The sequence below is a fragment of the Thunnus maccoyii genome, chromosome 18, assembly GCF_910596095.1.
Source record: "Thunnus maccoyii chromosome 18, fThuMac1.1, whole genome shotgun sequence".
Lineage (NCBI taxonomy): Eukaryota > Metazoa > Chordata > Actinopteri > Scombriformes > Scombridae > Thunnus > Thunnus maccoyii.
In genome coordinates, this window is record NC_056550.1 from 5,306,569 (window position 1) to 5,331,028 (window position 24,460).

General features: G+C 38.9%; 2 protein-coding genes across 6 annotated transcripts; one reads left to right on the forward strand and one right to left on the reverse strand.

The window, feature by feature from the left end:
* Positions 1–585: 585 nt before the first annotated feature.
* tnnt1 (troponin T type 1 (skeletal, slow)) lies at positions 586–8,951 on the forward strand. Of its 5 annotated transcripts, none has more exons than XM_042393032.1 (11): positions 586–963; positions 2,287–2,307; positions 2,883–2,904; positions 3,047–3,107; positions 4,142–4,258; positions 4,605–4,682; positions 5,063–5,176; positions 5,268–5,377; positions 8,023–8,113; positions 8,542–8,582; positions 8,702–8,951. In XM_042393032.1, the coding sequence occupies exons 4-11, from the start codon at positions 3,051–3,053 to the stop codon at positions 8,745–8,747; spliced, it is 654 nt and encodes a 217-aa protein (XP_042248966.1). In that variant the 5' UTR covers positions 586–963; positions 2,287–2,307; positions 2,883–2,904; positions 3,047–3,050; the 3' UTR covers positions 8,748–8,951. The 5 variants fall into 5 exon arrangements, with proteins under 5 accessions (XP_042248966.1, XP_042248964.1, XP_042248967.1 ...); XM_042393031.1 differs by having other exon boundaries at positions 611–656; positions 946–2,307; positions 4,153–4,258; XM_042393030.1 differs by having other exon boundaries at positions 586–2,307; positions 4,153–4,258.
* A 5,004-nt stretch (positions 8,952–13,955) lies between these two features.
* On the reverse strand, positions 13,956–19,712 carry syt5a (synaptotagmin Va). Its single transcript, XM_042393112.1, has 9 exons — positions 19,559–19,712; positions 19,172–19,186; positions 18,244–18,425; positions 16,672–16,758; positions 16,322–16,489; positions 16,056–16,223; positions 15,817–15,934; positions 15,555–15,688; positions 13,956–14,224 (listed from the first exon to the last, which is right to left on the reverse strand). The coding sequence occupies exons 1-9, from the start codon at positions 19,710–19,712 to the stop codon at positions 14,015–14,017; spliced, it is 1,236 nt and encodes a 411-aa protein (XP_042249046.1). The 3' UTR covers positions 13,956–14,014.
* Positions 19,713–24,460: the final 4,748 nt, after the last annotated feature.

The window sequence follows — 24,460 nt, forward strand, 5'->3', positions numbered from 1 at the left end:
GACTATTGGGGACCTCAAAACAGGGCTGCAACTAACATTAGTTTTCATTATTATTTAGTTGTTTTTTTAATGACACAACTAATAATTTAATGATGAAAAGTCAAAGGGAAAACTGAAAAACGCTCTGTTTGTCTGAGCAACAGAACAAAAAACCCAATGGTATTTTATTTACAATGATATGAAACTGTTCTGCTTCATTTGTGATTTTCTTTGATTTGATCACCATTTGTTTCTCTTTATTGCAGCCATGTCAGATGTAGAAGAGGAGTACGAGTGAGTAAAGCAGCATCCATTTGTGCTTATCATTGCTTTTTGTCTGTTCATCCCAGTGTAATTACATTAACTGTGATGTTAATTGATAAATATCATGTATCATGTGTTTCTGTTTCTTCTCTCTCCAGGAAGCAGGCAGAGGAGGGTAATTTCAGCAGGATGCGTGCATATTTTTTAAACGCATTATCTGTCTCTCAGAAACACACATGAAGATTCATTGAAGAGTTAACTGTGAAATTAATTTATCTGCACTATTTTTGCGTATGACTTATCATCGCTCTGTTTTTTTCTCCCAGAGGAGGAGGAGGAGGAGGCCGAGCCTGAGCAGGAGGAGGAGCCTGAGCAGGAGGAGGAGACTGAACAGGTGGAGGAGGACGGAGAAGGTAAACTCAGGAGGACTCCCACAATGCAAACGTTGTATAGCAAGTCTGGAGATAAAACTGATCCAGTGTGTTGAAAGGACCTTGCAAATACATTTAAACAGACTCTTTAAAATGGTTGTGATTATGATTAAATGTCCCTCAAAAGACACAGATGTCTTTCTTTGTTGTTCCCTCTCTTCTTCTTCATAACTGTGTGAGTTATGGGTGACGCTGAACTAACTCTGACCAATCAAATTCTCCTCTATCCTGCGTTCTCATTGGCTGACACTGTGCTGGTCCGGGCTATCAGAGCAGCAAGAGGATCAAGGTAGGGTGACAGCACTTCATCATGAATCACTCTTTTAAACACCATTTATGGCCTCAAGACCCAATGCAAGTGAAAGTAATATCCAGATATGTTAAAGAGAAGAAGAAGATGAGAAATTTATTTGCGCCTGAATTTAAATCACGTTCCTACTGAGAAAAGTATTTTACCTGTATTGTGTTTGAATACCAAATGTAAATGGTGAATTAAGTGGTCATTACTCGTACAGTATGTTTCCATATATAAAGGTAAAATCATATATCATATCTGAGCACATTTCCATTGCCATGTTGATCACGCCTTTATCAGTATTGTGAAGATTGTACTGGTTTTCTCATTGTCTGCTGTTGCAGCCAGTGCTTTAAAGGTACAAACTCCCAAAACAGTATTTCAGTTTTGGAGCACGTTTTGCCTTTAAAAGTAGTACAATGTTTTATTCATTTCTGCAGATGCAACATTTGTATGTATACTGACATTCATAATTATACACATGCACATACCAGATTTGAGTTACAGTTCCACAAGAAGTTCTCAGAAGATTTAAACCTTAGTGTTCAAGGTCAAAGGTCCACCATGTTTTGGAGCGCACTACAAATATGACTACAAATATCTGACTGGCAATGGCTTTTTATGTATTTGTGACAACAAAACTCATGGTGTCGGGAGGTGAGTGAGCTTGGCAGATGGCTACATAATGGTTCTTTGGCCCTGCCCATTATGGTTTAACCTATGACCTCAATTCTACCTCAGAAAAATATTTATATGACTCTAATCTACAATGTCTGTATGTGAATGATGTAATAATGAATGTCCACAGAATGTTCAACAAAACTACATTTCCATGCAGCCACACTGGATGGTACATACTAGTGCCAGTCAATAGTGTGGCCCTCATTGCATGATGGGAAATGATAGATTTGAGCTTGCTTCCTCAGCAGTATCAGATATTAACTTGGGACCTCTTTCGATCATTCCACATCTCTTCCCTCCTTCTCTCCTCATGTTTTTTTCTCCATTTTTGCCTCTTGAATTCCTGGTTTCTTGATTCCCTCCTTCCTTCCTTTGCTTCTATACACCTTCATTTCTTACTTCCATATTCTATCTTCAACTTTCTTTCCTTTCATCTTTCCCACAATTGAACCTATTTTTCCTTCTTTCCCTCCTTCTGCTCCTCATTCCATTTTAACTTCCATGCTCCTTTCTTCCACCCTACCTTTTCTATTCCCTTGTTCTCCTCATGTGTACTTTTCACTCATTTTTAATGACACCTTCATTGCTTGATTACCATCCTCCCATCTGTCATTCTTCATGTGGCTGGTACATCAGATCAAGACGCCCAGGAGGAAGGTGAGAAATAGCAGAAATGTGGTACCATAAAGGGGTAAAACTCAATATTTTTCTCCTGAAGTGCAGTGCCACCTTGGCTAACTCAGACATTTTTTCTTAAAATGAGTAATCTAACATTAAAATCAGATCTACCCTTGTAAATCCTCCCAGACTTTCAGAGTCTTTTAAGGGTCCAAACTGTTTTAACACCGGTCTCACAAAGCTCACGTGTAGGAAACAAAGTATTTACATTCTATAATCAGACTTTTTTTTTTTTTAAATGTTTGAAGTGCTAAATGTGGTTAAAATCTAGAAGTGTAAAAGTTCATCCTGGTTTGGTAAGAAAGGTGTTTTGGTGATATAAATATTATGTTCTTGCACTTTTACTTAATCATAACTAATACATAATGTTCAATCTAGTGTTGCCTGTGTGTGACTGAATCTAATGTGACTGCTGTGCTGTCAGTCACATTAATAGCTTTGCTAACAACTTTCAGATTTTCTTGTCCTTTCACACAGTTCAGGGGAAACATTTTTATTCACTCTTATGTTGTTGTTTTTTTGTGTTTTGCTCATCTTTTTTCTCTCATCAACAGAGGAGGAGCGTCCAAAACCCAAGTATGTTCAGGCACTCTCTTCCATCGTATTTTGTACTAGTAGTTCTAGTTTTCTTGGCCCAATGTCATGTTTCTCTAATCTTATTTAGATTTTTAGACTACTCTCACATAATTTTTCAGTAAAGTTTGTTCACTTCCTACAGACCTATGGTGCCTCAACTTGCCCCTCCAAAGATTCCTGAGGGAGAGAGGGTGGATTTTGATGTAAGTTATGAAAAGGGGGGTTAAGTCAGATTATTTTTCTTTACTTTTTTCTTTCTTTCTTTTCTTTAAAGTTGCAGCTGCATCATAAATCATCTGGAAGCCACAGCTATTGGTGTTGCAGTTTGAGATTAGCCTTTGTTCTGCTATGTAATTGTCTGGAGAAAGAAAGTCAAGTAGGGGTAAACTCTTAGAAAAGGTCAACTATCCAGTTTGAGTCTTCATCATCAGTTTCAGTCTGGGTTGAAATCCACACTAACCACAGTTGTGAACAACTTATTAATGGCCATGGATTCTAATCATACATGTCCTACTGTGTCCAGATTTGAGTCCTCCTTTCAACACTGGATCATGACCCCATCTCAGAGTGTACTGAAAACGTTATTGATCTCAATAAGCTAGCACTTGTCTGGTTCAGCTCATATCTGACTAACAGAATAAATGCTATGCTATGCTGTGCTGACAACACAATCACACAATCAGCAACTGAGATGTTGCTTGTTGGTCCAGCCAGACAAAGAGCAGTTTTCATGGATGTTTTTTCATAGCTATACAGTCAAGTATTTGGGAATAGTTTTTTATCCTTCTCTTCCTTTTTGAGCCACATATCAAGGATGTCACAAGATATGCAGTTTTCATATACCTAGCATAGCCGAGATCCATCCCATTTAATCTAATTCAGGCAACCAAATCCTTCAGATTCAGAATCCCAAATAGGCTTTCATAAAATCCAGAATCGATTACTTCACTACATTTTTCTCTGGCCTACCGATGAAAGCAACAAGAGGTCTTCATTTGGTCCAAAATGCAGCTGCCAGAGTCCTTACAAGATCTAACAAGTTTGATTGTATCAGGCCTGTCCTGATGTCTTTGTATTGGCTGCCAATGCAAGCCAGAGGCAGGCTCTGCTGAGATTTTCAAATGTAGGCTTAAAACTATTTTTTTTCTCTGTTCTATGGTCAATTTTAGTTAAATCATACCAAATCAGTTTGTGTAGAGATGCCCAAATGGAAATAAACACTCCCTCGTTCCACCAGGACATCCACAGAAAGCGTATGGAGAAGGACTTACTGGAGCTGCATACTCTGATCGACGTCCACTTCGAGCAGAGGAAGAAGGATGAGGAAGAACTTATTGGTCTCATGGAAAGAATCGTAAGTTCTCTAAGATATTACACTTCCCAACAAGAAAGTTGATGTTTAAAATCTCTGTAGAAACATAAATGGGACAATATGCATCTGATTGAGTGGAAACAGAAATTGGCCAGCAATAAGAGAACATGCTTTTACTGAATGTAACTATGCAGAATGAATGTGAGCAAGGGTGTTGATCATCAAACAATTTTTTTCTGAGTTATTTTGAGAAAAAAAATAAAAAGGAGACTTGAAGGTCTCCCCTGGAATGTAATTTCATTAGTTTTTATCCGAATGGTGCTAAAATATACCTTTAATGACATCTTGTTTCATGGCTGTGTGGCTTCTTTGTTTCGCTTTCCATCAGGAGCGCCGTCGGGCAGACAGAGCTGAGATCCAGAGGGTTAGAGCAGAGAAGGAGAAGGACAGACAGAACAGGATTGCGGTAACACATACACACACAAAACTATATGAATTTATCACCTAGTCTGCACAGTGATATTATTATTTACTATACTTTACCAAAGCCTTAAAGAGGCATCATTATGTCCTTTAAAAAATAGATTTTTTATATCTCAAGGATACGCTGGTCTAGTATGTTACAAAAATTCATCAAATGTTCATATATACTGTACAGTTGTGTTTCTCTATTTTCTCAAGCTATGTAAAACCAGTATATCTATCAGTTTATATATTTAGTGAACAAATGTGTAAAACATATACAACACAACATCAAATCTCCCCTCCAGGTGCACAAAAATACAATTCAACATAAAAACATGGTTTCCTTTTTTATTCATCACCTCATCCCTCTTCATCTATCAGGAGGAGCGTCACAGAAAAGAGGAAGAGGAAGCCAAGAGGAAGGCTGATGATGATGCCAAGAAGAAGAAAGTTCTGTCAGGCATGGGAGCGAACTTTGGAGGCTTCCTGGCCAAGGTGAGGCTGCTGTTATTATCAGTAGTGATGAAAATGATGAGGAGGAGATGATGATGATGATACAGAGGATTGTGTGTGTTTGCTGTCCCAGGCTGAGTCAAGGAAGGGCAAGCGCCTGACGGGCCGAGAGATCAAGAAGAAGACTCTGGCTGAAAGGCGGCAGCCGCTAGCCATTGAAAATTTGAGGGAGGACTCACTCAGGTGAGTCTCTTCCTGTAGTATTTCAGACAGCTAACCAATGATGTTACACAGTTACAGAAGCTTAAACTGGGTATTGAAAGTCTGAAAGGTGGTGAAATCATGAGGGGGTCAGCTCATTAGGTTACAGATTTATATCATAACAACAAGGATGGATTCAAGAGGGGCTCTCTCATTTAATCAACAGTTTGCTGAACCCCTCCCCCAAATGCATTTGTCCATTCATTGCTAAGCAACCGTACCTGTCAAGCTTTGGATTTCTCCACATGTCAAAGTTGTGTTCATTGGTCTGTAGTAACTGTGATAGAGCGAAGAGGGTGGTTTCTTTTTTTTAGCCTTTCTAAAGCCAAAAACACAAGAGCAAAAGGGTAATGGATTAAAAAAGTGTGTTTATCTGCTTTCATGTAAGCTGCAATCATTAGCATGTTAATCTAACAGTAGTAACCACATTAGTTTGTCAGGTCTGGCTGAGTTTAGGCTAATGTTGGTCACTCTGTCCTGCTTTTTATTGGATTTGAGGAAGTTATACTACAACAGCCTGAGTGCTGTTACTCGAGACAGCATTTGGTTTGCATTTTTTCTCCTAAGAGTAAAAACATACTCTTTGAAAACATGAACAAGTATGAAAGCTAAGCAGCCAAACAGGGTTATGTTTGAACAAAATAAATTATTTTTCTTTATCATATATTATAGGATTAACTATCTCTACACTGCAGGATCCAAATTTGCTACATGGGTCATAAACTGGTGAGGATGCTTATTCTTTTGGGACATGCAGCTTTAGCCTAGGTCGATCAACATGGTATCATGTAACCATAAAAATGCCTTTTTAAGACCCGTTTTGTAAGATTCTCATTTTAAGTCATCTCAGGGCACTTTTCACATAGAGCAGGTCAAGCCCATGCTCTTTAATTTACAGAGACTCAACAATTCAACCATGAGCAAGCACTTGGCGACAGCGGTAAGGAAAAACTCCCCTTTAACGGGTAGAAACCTCAAGCAGAACCCGGCTCTTGGTGGGAGCGGATTTGTTGATTGGTCCCTAAGCCAGATATGGCTGTTGCACACCATCTTACATTTTTTTGAAGACCATTGAAAATGTATAGAAAGAGGTCATGTTAGAAGAGTAGTAGTTTGTCTGAGTGTCAGCTGTATGTTCTCATCAGGGAGAGTATGAGAGACAGGTTTTACTCTGTGATGGTGGAGTGCAGGAAAAAGACAAGATGATATTAGAAAAATGTGTTAGCTTAATTGTGCCTGCACTGTGGCCAATCCTGAAACCCCTGCCATGTATTCTATTTAAAAATAAATCGTTTTCATAATGTTATATCATCAAAGAAACCAGAAAAAATTCTTTCTGTATTCACATATTTGAATGTTGATTTTTTTTTTTTTAATTTCATGGTCAGTTTTATCATGATTGAATCAGTGACAAATATATCTTACCCATCAAATGTTAGACCCAGCATCAGAGTTTTGTCCTCTACCATAATGCATTCTTGACATAATCTAGTCAAAGTAAGGTAAGGTAGTTAAAAGGTTATTAATGTTAAATGCGTAACACATAATACAGTTGTTGGGGAAATGTATTTATCAGGTGTGAACTGATGGCATTCAATCTACCACCTGTGACTGTCCCCAAGGAGACTTCAAATGTAGTCATGCTGCAGTCTTGGCCAGTTTTGCTGTACAGACATTGAGTGCCAGTGGCAGAAGCCTGCCATGCTTTTGGCAACTGAAGTTGGCTCTTTTGAGAACATGTAACCTTCCTTGAGGTCATACAATCCTCTGGCAGGGGAAGTCACAAGCCATGTCCTGGTAACTGTCCAGGCCACATTCTACCTGAAATAATGAGGAGTTTGTTTTTTCTTTGTAACCAGTTTCTGCCCTGAGGCTTTGATCCTTTCTTTGGTTCAGTTGGTTCATTTTGACCACTGCATTCATTGGTTTCCCCTTTCAAGGGTACTGACAGGAAATGCGACAGGAAGATGCTTTGAAGCAAATTACATCAGCTGATCAGGCAGACCTGTTTCCATACAGATAACTGACATCTGGGAGGCAGAGTAGCAGGGACTGGATGAAGAGGGTGTAGCCCACAACACCTGAGAGGAAGGGCAGCAGGCAGAGAGTGGAGGGAGCATGATAGCATGTGTCAACAGTGTTAGAGGCACAATGAGGAAACCAAACATCCTATTCTTCCTCTGGACAATGTGAGGCAATGTAGCTTTGACATCTTATTTTTATCTGGGCCATGTTGTGCATTTGTGTTGTAAGGTTACACAGAAGCAGCACTGAATTCAACAGAGACTACTTAATGTAACAAATCAATTTAATCCAGTGTTGCAACAAAACGTTTTCAAAGAGATGGCTGCAATCTGGAGCAAAACACTGCACCACGATGCCAACAAAGGGAGACAGGACCTTGCAGACCAAAAGGCGAGGGTGTATTTTTAGTCAGCAGAATTATAGCAGAAAATTTGGAAATACTTCAGAGGGGGAAATTTTACTAGAAAGAAACAGTTATTGTTTGCTTTCAGCATAAAGGAAGTCTGGGAACCAGACCAAAACCAGTGAGTTATGACAACTTACTGGCCAAAGACCGCAAACTAGCAAAATAAACACCAAAAATATCTCTTTGTGTTTCCAAGGCAACAAGCCCAGGAGATGTGGAACTGGATCTACCAGCTGGAGTCTGAGAAGTTTGACTTCATGGAGCACATGAAGCACCAGAAATATGAGGTATTACTGTGATATCAACAACTAGTGAAGAGCACACACATACAAAAAACCTCTACAGGCACTGGATCAAAAAACAAACAGAAAAGTCAGACAAACGTTCTGCACACTGTGCTTACAGCTCCCAGAAAATATCATTTTAAAGAGCAACGTTTAGATGTAACAGGGATCATAGCATGACCCCTAAATTGATTTTATTTTCCTCAATGTATCTAAGCAGAGCTACTGTATGATAAATAATATTACATTACATTGTCTTGTATATAGCAAGAAGACTGAGAGACATCTAATATCTTATTCAACACACTTGACAGAAAACATCATCACCAGAAACATTAGTCACTGCAGTAGTAATGAGTATATAATTACCATTATTCATAATTATCATCTGTCTGTGTTATCTCTCATTTCTGTTTGTGTGCTTCTTACAGATCATTGTGCTGCTGAACAGAATCCAACATGCTCAGAAATTGTGAGTGGTTACACTTATACAAAATATGATAAACTGCAGATGGACATTTTTTCTGTCTCTATCATATCTATTGCTTCCTTCATCACTACATCTTCTTTCCCTTTCTCTCCCTCTCACAGTAAAAAGGGCCATGGCAAAGGGAAGGTAGGCGGTCGCTGGAAGTAAAAGGGGAAAAAGAAGAAGAAAAGAGAACACAAAAACACATAGATAGGATAAAAAGGGAAGCAGCAGCAGAGCAGAGGAACCACACATTTCCTCTTTACGTTCTTCTTGTGCCAGGGCCACACTGTGGGCTTTGACTGTGTGTGAGATAGATATTGAATGTTTCTTGGTAACATGTATTGATAATAAAACGACATACACACGGTGTTGAGTTGGTTTTGTCACTGTTCTATTTTCTTTTGGCTGTGATTTTGAAGTTGTGGACTTACATCAAACAAAACAAGTTGAACTAAATCAAGATATAATTTTTTGCTCTCCAAGATTGGTAATCAATGTTTTTAACTGCTGTACTCAATATAGATGGTATATGTAGATATATGCTGTGATAACATCAAGGGAGTCAAACCGCAGTCAGTTGACAACTGCTTTGAATTTTCCGCTGTAATGACCCATGCTTACAACAAACGGCAGCTTTAGAAAATCAACAACTGATATACTTACATTTTGGTTCAAAGCAATGGTTCCCAAACCGGGGGTGTGCCATGCATGCCCCCCTGTGGGATATTGAGGCATCGCAAGGGGGTTGCATATGAAGTGTAGAGTGGAACTTAATAGATAGGTTCACAATTTTTCAAGTCTGTACTAAAACAATAGCCAGGTGCCCATTGACACATTGATGTTTTTTTCTTGCTGAAATCATTCCTCATGTTCATACTGGCCATTAAGAGATCCCTTCATGATGTACTTTCAGTGTAGGGGATGGGAGATGGTACAAAATCCAAAGCCCTCATTTTGTGCAAAAATGTATTGAACATTTTATTTGGAGCTATTGTTAGGCTTCAGCCATCCAAATTAGTCAAATCAAGTCAATATTTTTCATTTTTTCTGTATTTTTTGTGTCGAATTCCCTCTTTTTGTTATGATTCTTTCACTGCAGCTGAACAGGAACACACAGTCCTGAGACATAAAGAAGGAATTGTTGACTAAAAAGCTTGTAAATGTGGAAGATATCCACTTCATTTGAAGACTTAGACTTTATTTGGTAAAAACAAACATACAAGCGTCTTCTGACATATATAGGAGGATATACTTTAACCTTAGAATATTAAAGGACTAGTGTGGGGGATTTAGTGACATGTAGTGGTGAGGTTGCAGATTGCAACCAGATGAATACCCCTCCCCACACCCTTCCCTTCCAAGTGTGTAGGAGAACCTACAGTGACCATGAAACTCACAAAAAATGTGAAAGACCCTCTCTAGAGCCAGTGTTTGGCTTGTCCATTCTGGGCTACTGTAGAAACATGGCAATGCAACATGGCGGGCTCTGTGGAAGAGGACTCACTCCCTCTGTAGATATAAAGGGCTCATTCTAAGGTAACAAAAACACATAGATTCTTATTTTCAGGTGATTATACACTAATTAAATCATACTTAAGAATATTATATTCCATTTCTACCAAGTCCATTCCACTAGATGCCACTAAATTATACACGCTGGATCTTTAAGTTGATATGTTGAACTTGTTACTCCAGAGGGAAATATCTGGCTCTATCTGCTAAATGCTCCGCTATGTTCACCAGCTAGTTTCTAACTGTGTCTGTTTGCCATCTGGTGCTGAGCAGATAGTGTACAGTGGGTTTTTAGAGCTTTTTCTCAGAAAACAAAGCTATGAGTGAACCAAAACAGTAAACTTCCAGGCCAGACAACTAAACAATGAACTGAAACCTGCTATAAAGAAGAGGGGAGCTGAGTCACTGATAATTCTCTGTAGGTTCATCACTATGAGTGACTCCTCTGACATTACACACGGTCATTTGATACTTTGTAATTATATAAAATATTGATTATTATATACTGTATATATTTCAAGATTCAGTTTATTGTAATTTTCTTGTGTACTTGCATACACAAAAAAGCAATATGCTGTTCCTTCCAGCCCACAGCAGTGCAACAACAACAGAAAGGATAAATATATATATCTAAAAATTCTCTTAGAAAATGATAAAAACATATAAACCCCAAAACAAAACACAGAAGAGAAAGAGAACGAAAAGTTAGCAGCACAGTGCATTAAAGTGCATTTATAGAGAAAGTGCATGTTTCAGTTCGATGTTGACAACTGGTGCATAGGAGACCAAGTTCACTCAGCTGATTGAGCTCTCCCAGCCAATATTTCTTGTAGCAAAAGTCTTTGCTACAAATGTCCAAAAGAAAGTGATGATCACAGGCATATTTCCCTTGCACTCTACATGAAGAAACAGATGTAGATGTAGACTTGGACAAAGACTCTGTTTGGTTTTACAATGCATCTTGGGCGATCGGATCACAAGTGGACAATGCTAAATAAAGTGTAAATGACCACCAAGACCCACTGTGATCCGATCACTCAAGCCACTTGCCGAGGTGGTCTGGGACGCATTTGACCACATATCTTTTGTAGTATAAATGCTAATGTGTCCTGATGCATCCCCAACAAGGACATAACAAGAAAATACATCATCAATGCAAGACATGGTGGTTGTTTTGGTGACAGCACACTGACGCCAAATGACTTTCTCCTGCCAATCTCAACAGTTTGAATAGCCCATAAATGTATATTATTTCTTGAAACATTTTTGTCTTCTTATCTAGCCCATGTAAAACAAATCTGGCAGTTGTTTGGCGACAGACTGACATACTAACTGTGTGCAGGGTTCTTTTACCTTATAGCATAAGTGATGTAAGGAGAAACAAAGTCTGAACACAAGTGGTCAGCTGTACACCTTGGAGACACATGATAGACACAGGTGTGAACGGCAATGTCTCTCGGCTGCCCACTTGTGTTGGGATCACTGTAATGCATTTTAAAACCAAGTGTAAATAGCCTCAAAGACACTGCATAATCAGAACTAGGAGAGGCTGCCATCAGACCAGTTCATGGAGAGAGAGAGAGAATGCCACCAACAAGGATCCTTTAATTTCTCTTCTTATCTTCACAAAATAACTCTTCTGTTAGCTTCCTCAGTGGATTGGTGTAGTGTCTGTGGTAATTATGTTTCCTGTACATCCCTCCACCCTCTCTCTCTCTCTCCTCTCTAATTCCTGCCTCACATGTTTGGCTCACTGCGTGAGACAAGGACTAAAGAGGACACACTGTTAATCCAGTCTTTCACTCGCCGCATTGAATCAGGACACACATGCCCACATGCTAACCTCACTAAAATCAAAATCATCAGTGAAGGCCGTGTTACTTTTGGAATATGAAGGCTGCAGTTTGCCAAGAAAAAGTCTTCACATTCATAATTGGATTATTGGGACAAGTGGCAGCAGTAATCAAAGGGTGGAGGATTAGATACCCTTAGAAAATTACAGTAAAAGGTTCAGTTCTGTAACATTGTGTAACAGTACAACTGTATTATGAGGCTTAATCCCATTCTGAGGCCTGACATGAGAGATAAATATTTTATGGTTCAAATGGATTTTTCAAAAGACTATGATATCTTTAACCCTACATGATGCATTTAACTGATTCTACCAGTGTGTGTGTGTGTGACTTTCTGCTTGTGTGCAAATGAAAGTGTTTGCACATGAGGGTATTATAGCACGTGTGTGTGTGTGTGTGTGTGTGTGTGTGTGTGTGTGTGTGTGTGTGTGTGTGTGTGTGTGTGTGTGTGTGTGTGTGTGTGTGTGTGTGCGCGCGCACGTGCGTGCGTGCATGTAAATCCATGTAAACCACTGAACCATCTGTCGTTGTTTGGAAACGTTTTATTTATTCAGCTATTTATTTACAATCACATAGTATGTAAAGTGAAACCACCAACAGCTTTCCATTTTTTATGATATACAACACACACACATGCACTCATGCCAATATGCACACTCACCACCCCAAGCAGGATCTCCACTCATTCAAAAACAAGCACAGACAGAGCCACAGAGACAGACAATAATCAATAAAAACATGTAACTAAACACAGCACATTTCATGCGAAAAATCAGGATTATCGGGTTAAACAAAAGGAAAACAAGAGGAAAATTAAATCAGTCAAAATCAATGTGAGGATACACACTTCAGCTCCTCAGCAGCAGTTTAGTATTACTCAAACAGAAAGAACTCTATTTTTTCCTCAGGGAGTGGACAAAATACTAGAAACACCCTTTCTCGAGTTATATCTATTAATAATTACATCTTAGATGCTGGTAAATCACCTAGAATTTGGCCAGGATATCTGCTGGATTGCACAAAACAGGACACTTTTCTCCAGGTGCAAATGTAGCTCCATTTACACCTGGAGAAAACTTTCAGAGATATTTGCAATGACAAAAAACAAAATCCAACTTGCAGTAAAACAACCAAGGGAGGAAAGGACAGTGTGGTCTTGTTTTTGAGAAATACTAACAACCCACTGGAGTGACACAGAAGCTATTGATTCTCATTTGTTCTATTTGTGCCACAGTATCAAAATTCAATTAACAATACTATCTTGATGCTGCAAAAAATGAGATTTTAGCCTTGAAATAACCATGACATTGATTACATGAAAGAAGATGTAGATCAGTAAAATAAAGTTGGTCCTAATAAAATGGACACAAAAATACATTTTAAAGGGGCACTCCAACAATTTTACACATACTATTCAGCCTGTGAAAAAAAAAGTGTCTTTGTCGCATTGGGCTTGAGACTTTAAATTTGTAACAGAAAGCTTGTGTGAACTGAGGGGACTGAGTTTGAAAGATGTTGACATTTACCAGGTAGGAAGTGCCTAAAAAAAGACTATCAAAGACTATCAAGTTGCATTAAGGGAAGTGTAGGATCAGGGGGTTCTAGGACTAAAATTCAAGATATCCTGCTTTGATTTTGATTTTGATTTGATTCTTTTTTAAATCTGTCTCTTGTAAGGTCTCCCAACTTCATGGAAGTGCAATACTACATTTAATACAATAATATGTGAGCCTTACATACACTATGTGTGATGCAAGTACACATAATGTTATTGTATATATTTCCATATATGTTCAATACAATATAAAGCACACATGTAGTTATATTAATAAATCCCAAAATGAATAATTGTAAAGCATTACAAAATGAATTATGGTGTGAAACTGAAGCACATTAAAGGTTACTATTCAAGTTTGAGGTCATTTTACCAAAACTACAGTTGTTTGGTTTCAGATTAAAGAAAACCCCTCCTATGCAGATAAATGTATGTGTGTGTGTGTTGTGTGTGTGTGTGTGTGTGTGTGTGTGTGTGTGTGTGTGTGTGTGCACGTGTGTGCGTGTGTGTTTTTAGCGGATGGGGGCCTTCAGAGCAGCATCCACCTCCTCCTCTGGGCACAGCGTGTGCCACTGGGCCACTGGGCGCCTGGGATTGGCCAGCATGTCTGACCAGTGGCGCAGCCCAACACCTGAGGCGCCATATCCGATCCAGCACTTGCCAATGGCATCATTGCTGCCCAGCTTGTCATAGTCGTACACAGTGATCAGCACCTGGATTTTCTGTGTGGAGACAACAGAGGAGGAGAACTTGTGGTTAGACCAACGCATATGTGAAATGTATTCCTTGTGCTGTTTTTCTGTCTGCACAAGCACTTAAGCAAGAATTCAGTTGAAGATGAATGGAGACAATTTTTCATTTTGTTACAGAAGTTCTGAGGCTATTGAATTTAAGATTGTTGGTTCAAATCATTTAACTGGAGAGTAAAAGGTCTCCCATCTTTCAGCAACTACCTTGCAAGGCATTCAACTCCAAAATGGGGAGGGGGGGGGGGGGCTGCAAGATTTACAGATGCTTAAAGAACACCTCCAGAAATGTTTTAAGACATAAAAATAATAAATAATTTGTGCAAGATCTGGTTTTTCCAGGAAATTCTCAGTGTTTGTGCACTGGAGGCATCAAGTTTCCACATCATAATTGTGTAAGTTGAATACTGGATCAGGATTGACTTCCAAACAAGTTGTGATGTCACAGATCATGCTCGAAGGTACTTGGTTAAACTGAGATTTAAGGTGAGCACAGAGAAACTTTCCCCCCTCAGCTGATGAATGTGAAAACAAACTCTGCACATACATCATTCTGTACAGTGAAGCTCACACATCCAAATCAAGTAATAATAAGAGAGACAATTGAAAACAAGCAAAGGGGGGCTTTAAATAAAGGCGCTGATAAGATGTTTATGATTTATTTGCTTTTAAAACATGGGCGAAACACTGTGGAGTTTGTTAAAGCTTCTAGGTAGCCACCTAGACACATAAATAGCTGCAACATTAAAGCTTTTTACATTTTTCTGACTTAAAGTGTGCTTTGGAAGTACTTCTTTGTCATTTTAAGCAAGAACCCAAAAGGAAAACTCATTAAACCCTTGACAGCGACACCAAGTAAACTGCACCGAGTTGTTCTATGCTGGAATGAGCAGCATAACAGTACAAGACAGTGTCAAGCACTGACATGATGGTCAATTGTATAATTTTTTTTTTCAGATCTTCAAGAGAAAAACATGCTTTATTCCTTTATTCATCTTCAGATTCTGTGCCAGTTGTTTCACATGAGGTTTAAAAAGTAACACTGCAATCTAACCAAATTCCAAGATATTTATATTTAATTTCAGTACCATTATGTGTATGGATGGCAGGAAGACATATTTTGTCTTATCAGCGTTCAGTACAATTTTGAGGTTCTGCAGAGATATCTGAAGAACATTAACTAACTTTATCTAACTTTGAAGCTACCTCAAGGAAAATATTATTTTGTGTTCATATGGTTTACTGATAAGAGCATCAGAGAATTCAGAGACTTCAACCCCCTGCTGTAGACGTGTGAGTTACAAACCTGGATCTGAGAGAAGGGGATCTCAAAGCTAAAGCTCTCATTGAAGTAAGGATTCAGGGTGTTTTGTTTGACTGACGTCTTCTTCTTCTTCAGTCGCTTCCCGTTGTGCTGCAGCACCACCTTAACAAAGGGATCTGAGACAGAGATATTCCAATCTCAATGCTGTGTTTAGTACAGACATGCAGGTAAATGTATGTGTGTGTGTGTGTGTGTGTGTGTGTGTGTGTGTGTGTGTGTGTGTATGTGTGTGTCTTGTGCTCACCTGACAGTCCTCCAACGTCCATCTTCTTCAGGTTCTTGGCTTCCATGACGTTAACCGTTAGCTTGCCGGCCGTGGGGACGTAACGAAGAGAAATGCAGATATCACCCAGCTTTTCTTGCTGTCAGGGACAAAACGTATACATGTATGCATGCACGCTAATTAAATATACACAATCACTGCCATATTGCACTGTGCTTCGGTTGCTTTAAATGTTATTATTGTAATCAAAAACCATGTACCTCCTCTTTCTCTCCTCCAACCAGATCCTTCCATTCATGTATCGGCTGTCCAAGGTCTATAGAGTTCATGGCAATCTTGATCTCGCCGATGACATCATGTTTACCGAAACGGTCAAAGTCAAAAACCTGCAGCACCAGAGTCTGACCACCCAGCTCATTGTAGGGTATCTAGAGAGAGAGAGGATTGAAAAAAGTTGAACTCTAAAGTGCTTTTGGGGAAAATCTGATCTAATGTCTGACATGGTTTCCAAGGTCAATGTACAGACCTTAAAGGTGAAGGTCTCATTGAAAACGGGACAGAGATTCTTGCGCTGGACTTTGGTCTCAAACTTTTTCTTCTTGTCCGGCAGCATGTAGACTTTGACGTAAGGATCTGAAGTCCCGCCCATGTCCATGGCTGGGAGGTCCTGAGCCTGCAGGATGCCAACTATCAGCTGGAGTAAGAGGGGAAGAGAGGGAGATAAGCTGAATTGTGGTGTCAGAAGCAATCTTGGGTCCCAAATCCTGAAGGAGAGCAAGTCCTTCTATTGTTGCGCTCATTAATGTTAATGTTTGAGAGGTGGGATATTGGTGTTTATGCTTGCAAAATACTATGCGCAGGTGTACGCGTATGTACCTGGTTATCAGTGAAGTTATAGTCCAGCGAGTACTCTAGTTTGCCGAAGAACTCCTTTTCCTCCTCTTCCTTCCCTTCCTCTCCTTCCTGAAAGACACACAGCGTGGATGGCAGTTAACAGACAATGTTATTAAAGTCCCACATTTTGTATTGCAGGGGGATGAGAGCCATATAACTGTGACCTAGAATGAGTGCCAGGTCACTGTGACCTGTACCGATGCCAAACACCAAACCAATACAGGAGACATCTGGAGATATTGGGAAAGGGGCGGAATACCACACACACACATAGTGCAGAGATGGCCACTCAAATTTGGTTAAAATCCAAGATAAGTGAAATTGAGAAATGTCCTACCATTCTTCTTTAGAATTTGGGATTGCCAAAGAGTCTGGCAAACAGGATGAGACTTGTCACACAACACGAACACTTACACACACACGGCCTGTCTTCAGTATAAAAAGGCATGTCACATTCTGTAATGTTGGAATTTTCTCTGCCTACGTTGTTGGTGAGCCGTTGCGTCATAAAAGAGATTCCCCATCTGACACCTGTGGCTCGACCATCTGATTCCTCTGTTTTCCACCTCTTTCTGCCATTACACTATTCATACTCCTGTGATGGTCTTTGCAAAGCACTGTGATTCCTGCTAGAAGGCAAAAATATTCAGTTCAAAAGGATTTAACCTTTACTATTTAAAGACTGGAGTGACAATGACATGAGATAGTGTAAAAGTTTTCAATATTTTGTGAAGACTTGGGTCTTAAAGTTACCATGTGTAGTTTTTGGTTGGTTGGTGATTGGCTTCACGTTATTCCACTGACCTACAGGTGGCAGTAATGTGCTAAGGAATGAAGCAACAAAAGGCAGGGAAGAATAAGATTTTTCACAAGTAAACATGGATGTTAACAAGGCAGGTTTCAGGAAATTCAAAATTAAATTGTCTTGTGTTGACATTGTGAGACCTCTAGATACACACAATCTGTTTTGGTGAGTAACACTGAGTGTAAACATAATTTTTGTTTGTTTACAAGAAAACTTCACAGGGTACCTTTAAGGTTCCACTGCGGTTTTCCTCATAATGGCCACCCTTTCAAGACTTTACAATCAGTATACCAATCCGTCCAAACTGACTGAATAAAAATAATTTTATCCAGTAATGTTTTAACTTAATTTTATGATTTTTTTTATCACACGTTGATGCTTGTCGCCATAAACCCTGTGTCCAATCACAAGGAAGCAACAGCTCTGACTCTGTCATTCTTTTTCAGTTTGTTTACCATGCTGTGCCCAGTTTAAGCTGTCATTTCAGTCATTGCTAGTCTCAACCTGGATAAGAGCCAAACAGCTGTGGACAGTAAAGCAATGATTACAATCAGATACAAAACAGTGCAGTTCTTGTTGCTGTTAACTCCATCTGTTGTTGTCTATTGGTTGGTGCAGACAGCCATTTACTTTCTCTGATACACCTGACCTTCCAGTAAGGACCCTCACCGGAAAACAAAGACAAAGTACTGCTGCAACCACATTTGTCTACATACACAACAGAAGCCTTCGACCCCATCTTCTCTTACCTTCTTGTCGTCTCCGTCCTCTCCTTCCTTATCCTTCTTCCTGCGCCCGCGTCCTCCCTTCCTTTCACGGGCCTTCTTAGGCTTCTTGCCCTTGTTGAAGCACTTCTTGTAGATACAGAATCCCAGGCAGGCAACAAGGGCAAGGACCACAACCACAATGGCACCCACGGCCCACATGGGCACTGGAAAGAGAAGTGAGAGAAAGGAGAAACGCAGGTTGGTGCTGTGTTTTTTGGTAGGAAACAGTGGTGAAATTTCCCAGGTGAGGAGTTTTATTCCTACTGAGGTGAGCTAGATTTTTGAGGCTCCTTGGAGAAGCACATTCTAAAGAGTGTAAGATTGGTGTGACATAAAAATCTTGTACCGCCTATTGTGATTCCAGTGCTTGTAAATAAGTTTACAGTTTGAAGTTTTTTCAGCCACGCTAACAGCATGGCTATATGTTGGTCCAACACTTTGGTCCAGACTAAAATATCTCAACAACTTTTGAAAGAAAGACGATGAAAGCAGAATAAATTTGGTTCAGACGTTCCTTGACATGGGGGTACAAGGTTTTTATCTGTACAGTAAGGTGGTTCTATGTCAGAGGATGCTTTTGAAAATGGTAATGATGCAGACTATCCACAGGATTTTGTCTTATTATCTCATAATTCTGACTTTGCTGGTCAAAAAATACTAACTTTGCTTCCGTTTTTTGTTTTTTTGTTTTCTTGGTGGAAATTGGTTTCCATAATTTTGGCAAATATTGTTTAAGCTGGTGAACTGTGCCTTAATACTACCCTCATCAAAACATCCTCTGTTTAACTACTTTGCAGGTGCATTTAAACCTTGCTTTTGGCCAACAGCAGAACACTGAGCTCTTATATGTTAAGTTGCAGCAAAAATGTTTAAACCTTAAAAATAGAATGTTACAAGAGATGGGACTTACTGTTGAGTTTATGATCTTGAAGAGCAGAGTATAGAGGTCACATGAAGAAATGAGAATAAAGGACAGAATAAAGAAATGAAATGAGAAATGAAAACTGAAAATGAGATGACAGGATTGTTAGATGTTGATATGATATGACAATGTAAATAAACATATGGATCATAGATCATTTGAACTGATTTGGTGTGTATCTGTGTGTCCTTGAATGCACAGGTTTGTTGGCCATTATCATATGATTGAATGAGGCATCCTTGCCCAGGGAGCTCATCATCATGCATCAACAGCATATGTGCATAGGTGTGTTTGCATTGTCTTTATGTGTGTGTTTTGTGTATATTTCATACACTAATGTGTGTGTTGAGTGTGTACATCTGTGCATGTGCTCACTTGGCAGGTGTGTGAGCTCGTTGAAGAACTTGTTCTTTAAGTTGGCGAACTGGTGGTTGGAGTGGTGCGAGGGGGGTGGAGGAGGTGGGGGCTCTCGCTCCTCCTCCTCGGCTGCCCTGCGGAGCCGCACCCCTGCCACGCTGACCAATCGCATTGCTGCTCTGTGAAAACAACGGGTAGTAGACAAGAAACAGTCAGCAACTTAGTTTGGAAGACACACCACCACAAAACACTTTCTTTTATCAAGGCAAGCTTTGCAATTTCCTGTATAACACAACAGGGTTAATTTATTTTGTAGGAGCAGACTGCAACAATGTCAACATTCTGTCCTCATCCACTCATTCACAATATATTTACATCAAATCAAAATGTGTGACAATAAAGACTGAACCCCTGTTTCTTTCACTCTATAAAATATTTCTTCGCCCTGGTTCTTTCTTCTTCAGATATATCCTTCTTTCAAACTTCATCCTGTGTGACCTTTCACCTGGCTATAATCTCTTTAATCCTCTCTCACTCGTGTCACTCTCCTGCCTCTCATCATCCCATTCACGCTTCAGTTTGAAGCATCTCACAAGCTGTAACAAACTATCCTCATCAAAAAGAAGTGCTTTAATGGTACAGAGGTTTTGCTTAAAAAGTGGGATCATGGTATGAATGGAAGAAGTTCTCAGATCCTTTACTGAAACCTGCAATAACAGATTTTTGGCCACTTGAGGGGAGCGGAAACAAACTGTAAACACAACACTGTTAAATTATTACCTTTTTAATTGATATGTTGAACTTGTTAGCATACACTTGCCTATTTACACATCCAACAGATATAGAGCAATATTAGCATTCATTTTTAGTTGAGTGTCTGTCCACTTGGCAAAGTCCAATATTGACTCTCCTTTTAGCTCTGTTTTGGTCTCCACTCCCTAAGGGAAATTTCTGGCTCTTTAGCTGCTAAATGCACCACTATGTTCACCAGCTAGTTGCTAACTTTAGATAGTGTACAGTGGCTAGCCTTTCTACAAAAAACAGTGGCTGGAAACAGTGGTGTTAGAGCAGTGAGAAAGAACAAATATAGCACAGTTTTGTGCCTGAAAAACACTTAAATGCTCTGTAGTGCCAAGGAAAACTGAAAAGCTGATTGATCTATATGGGTGCCTCACTATTAGCAACACCTTCAATCATTTGACCCATTGTTATCATAAAATATTGATTATAGCTGCTTTAAGTAATAGTGGCGATACCATAATGTAAAAATATTCAATGTGTAAGCAGCATTTAAATGTGTCACTGGCTGTTCTCAAATAAACACAGGAGGAGTAAAAACACATTATTTCCCTCTGAGATGTAGTGGAATAGAAGTATAAAGTAGCATAAAATAGAAAAAGTGCCTTTAGAATAATACTTAAATACAGTACATACTAGTATATATACTTATACTAGTAGCATATTCTAGCCTACTTATGCAAAAGCTGGATGTTTAATATGACTATGAACATTTTAAAAACATGATTCTGAGTTTCATAATTCAATGTAATGTTTAAGTAACAAAATGTCTTCCAAATCCCAATCCCTTAGTAAAACATCTACATACAAAGTACAGTACACTTTTTAGGTATTAATTCTTTACTTAAGTAGTTCTATTACATCCAATTTTACTCCATTTACATTTCTGGATGAAATGTTATACTTTTCACCCTTATTTATTCTCGAACTGCAGGAAAACAGGTACAATTACAACATTACTGTAAAATTGATGACCTAAATTAGTACATTCAAAAAGCCACTCAATTACAGCAACAATAGATATTTTGGGAAATATGCGTATTGGCTCTCTTGCAAGAGATGAACGAGAAGATTGATACCACTCTGGTAATTATGAATAATTTGTATGTTATATCTCATTTAAGCCCTACAAAAACAACAAGTGAAAAAATGACACATTGCTGTCTTAGAGGACAGAGTCAGGTTAACATGTATTGGTTGTCCGCAAATACATTATCCTAATAAATAAAGGTAGATATAATAAGGAAAATTATTATCTTATTATTATTACTACTTTTTTCATGTTAGTGTGACACTGTTTCATGAGGCATACTGTAAATGTACCTTGATAAGTTATAAAACAGGCTTAAAAGGTGGATAAAGTGCAAATAGAAAGCTGAGTTTAGCAAGAATTTAAAAAGAAAAAAAGTCAGTTTCTGGTAATTGTGGCCTTCTCTTGAGGATTTGTGTATCCTGTAAGGAGTAAGTCAGTTGTGCACTGACATTTAAACACACACACACACAAACATACAGGCCCCACCCATGATAGACATCCCTCTGTCATTGTGCAGCGATGTAACAAGATTAATTGCCAAAGGTAATCCAAAAATCCCTTGGCTTAAACAAATTAAGGACAGTTTGCCTCTCTGGGTCTCCTCCCCTTTCTCCACCCATCCCACCATCATCTCTCCTTCACTCCTCCCCTCTGTCGTTTCCCTCTGTCTGTCATTAATCCTCCTGCATGACATCTGAAATAGAGACTCACCTCCTCACATACACTCCTGCACACACAGACACACATACAGTACACATCATATTTCCATAATGAGATCAGATTTAGATGGCGAGTTGTGTTACATTAACCCTTTTATCCCACTGGATTGCATAAGCAGAGGATTAGAGAGGGGACCTCAGTATGTCTGTGTTTGTGAATAGATAGATAGATAGATAGATAGATAGATAGATAGATAGATAGATAGATAGATAGATAGATAGATAGATAGATAGATAGATTCCAGCTGAATGAAAAGCCTTAAATGACATCATTCATGTTCAAAATGAAAAACGTGTTAAAGAGATGGAATTGCAGGGCTTACTGTTGTGAGTTTTCTGATTCCCACTAGGAATAAACATGCTGAACTTGTCCTCAGCAATGACGCATTGAGCAAATGCAATTTTAATTTCAGCCTTCAGTTGGTGACAAACAGCAACCAGGGAAAGACAAATCCTTTGTCACTTCACAATTGTGTTTTTTAAGAATTTGCTCTGAAATTCACTAATTCAATCTACATACATTTGGTGCCATATCAGGAGGATTTGTGACAGATTAGATGTGTCTGTATGCAATATTGTAGGAAAAAATTGCATTTGCACATTTTTTGGCAAGTCCCACTCTCTGTAGTTCCAAATATTTCCATATAAGGAGTTAAATATTGTTCAATCTGATCATTTCCAATGATCAATGATTACCAGAATCTACTGTTGTCCCCCCAGAATTGAACTTTTCTAAGTTGAAAAGCCAATGAAACAGTATTTAGAACTCACTAAAACTAAAACACTTAAACACTAAAACTCACATGAACCACAAGATACACTAGACTTTTGAAGAAACACTCTATTTACAAAATATAAATACAATTGAATAAATTAAAATTGCAAAGAAATGCACATTTCATGGCATGTATTACAGGTTGGAACCTCAATCATATCAGAGGTGTATGACAGTGGCTGATTAATATTTGATCTCAAATGAATGTCCAATATCAGTCTAAGCCTCCTGATGGTACTGTAAGTACTTTGGATAAAAGCACTTCCGTGTCATTCTGCTGTTTCTGCCAGGACTTGTGTTGCATAATGATATTTTATTTCGAGTTCAGAAAAACTCAAAACCAGGAGGATAACCAAAGTTGTTATCTGGGTCACAGCAGATTTAGACAGGACTGCTGCCAAAAATCATACATCAGTGAATCAGAAACCTGGTCAGTTTGATGCAGGAATACATATCTCTGTCCGTAGATTGCAGATTGGTCACACCAAACTCCCCTACAAATACAGTATATACTGTATATCAGTGATCCATTTTGCCTCCTGGGTCATAGTTTGGGAAACCAAAACTTAGAAGACAGGTATTTAGTCAGAGCAATATGTGGTGATGCTGCTTTGTGGTAAAAAAGGATGCTCCGCAAACACAAACAGAAACTGGTTAAAAGCTAAATTAGGAGGATTTTGATGTTCTATAAAGCAAAAGGAAAGATATAGTGATTGACAACTATGCCACAGACATAGTCTTGTCAACAGTAACATGGTTTGTCAAAATAAGACAACAGCCTTTTATATTAACATACTGTGGGAAAGAACAATGTCTGACATATTAAACAAAACTCACATCATGAACAATAAAATGTGAGTCATTGTGTGGCAAAGAACCACCAACGTCTGCCATGTAATGGCACAAAAAGCTGAGAAGGAAGGTTCTTTATGAGCCTCATTTCATTTGACTTCTTACTCTAAGGGGGAAAAAGTTTTGCAACAGAGATTAAAATGATTAACTACCAATCATTACATCATAGAAAAGAAAACTGCAAAGTCTTGATAGGGATTCAATGGACAAAACAAAGATAATAAAATTGGAGCTGCAAGGATTTAATGTAAGAAGAGAGAAGAAGTCAAAGTTGTAGGAGTTGACTATGAAGGAAGACAGAAAAGGCTCTGTGTTGTTCTGTTCTGCTGTATTTCATGTACTAACATCAAACTAAAACTTCAGGGGTTAAACATTTTCACCATGTGGCCTTTTACAGATTAAAGCTGAAGAAAAGTGTGTGTGTGTGTGTGTGTGTGTGTGTGTGTGTGTGTGTGTGTGTGTGTGTGTGTGTGTGTGTGTGTGTGTGTGTGTGTGTGTGTGTGTGTGTGTGTGCTTAACTTTTTGGGAACAATCTACAGTGACGGGAGAATTTAAGCTCAAAGGCACAATTCAGGGCTTTCAATCAAATCTCTCAGTTCTCATCTAGTATATCACTGGTATACTGTAGAGTGCAAAACCAAAATCTCATTCCTAAAGGAGCAACAGACCACTAACAGCCATGACACTCTGAAGACAGCTGATTGTAGTTTTTCTAGGAGCATTATTTTTATAAAGAAGGAGCC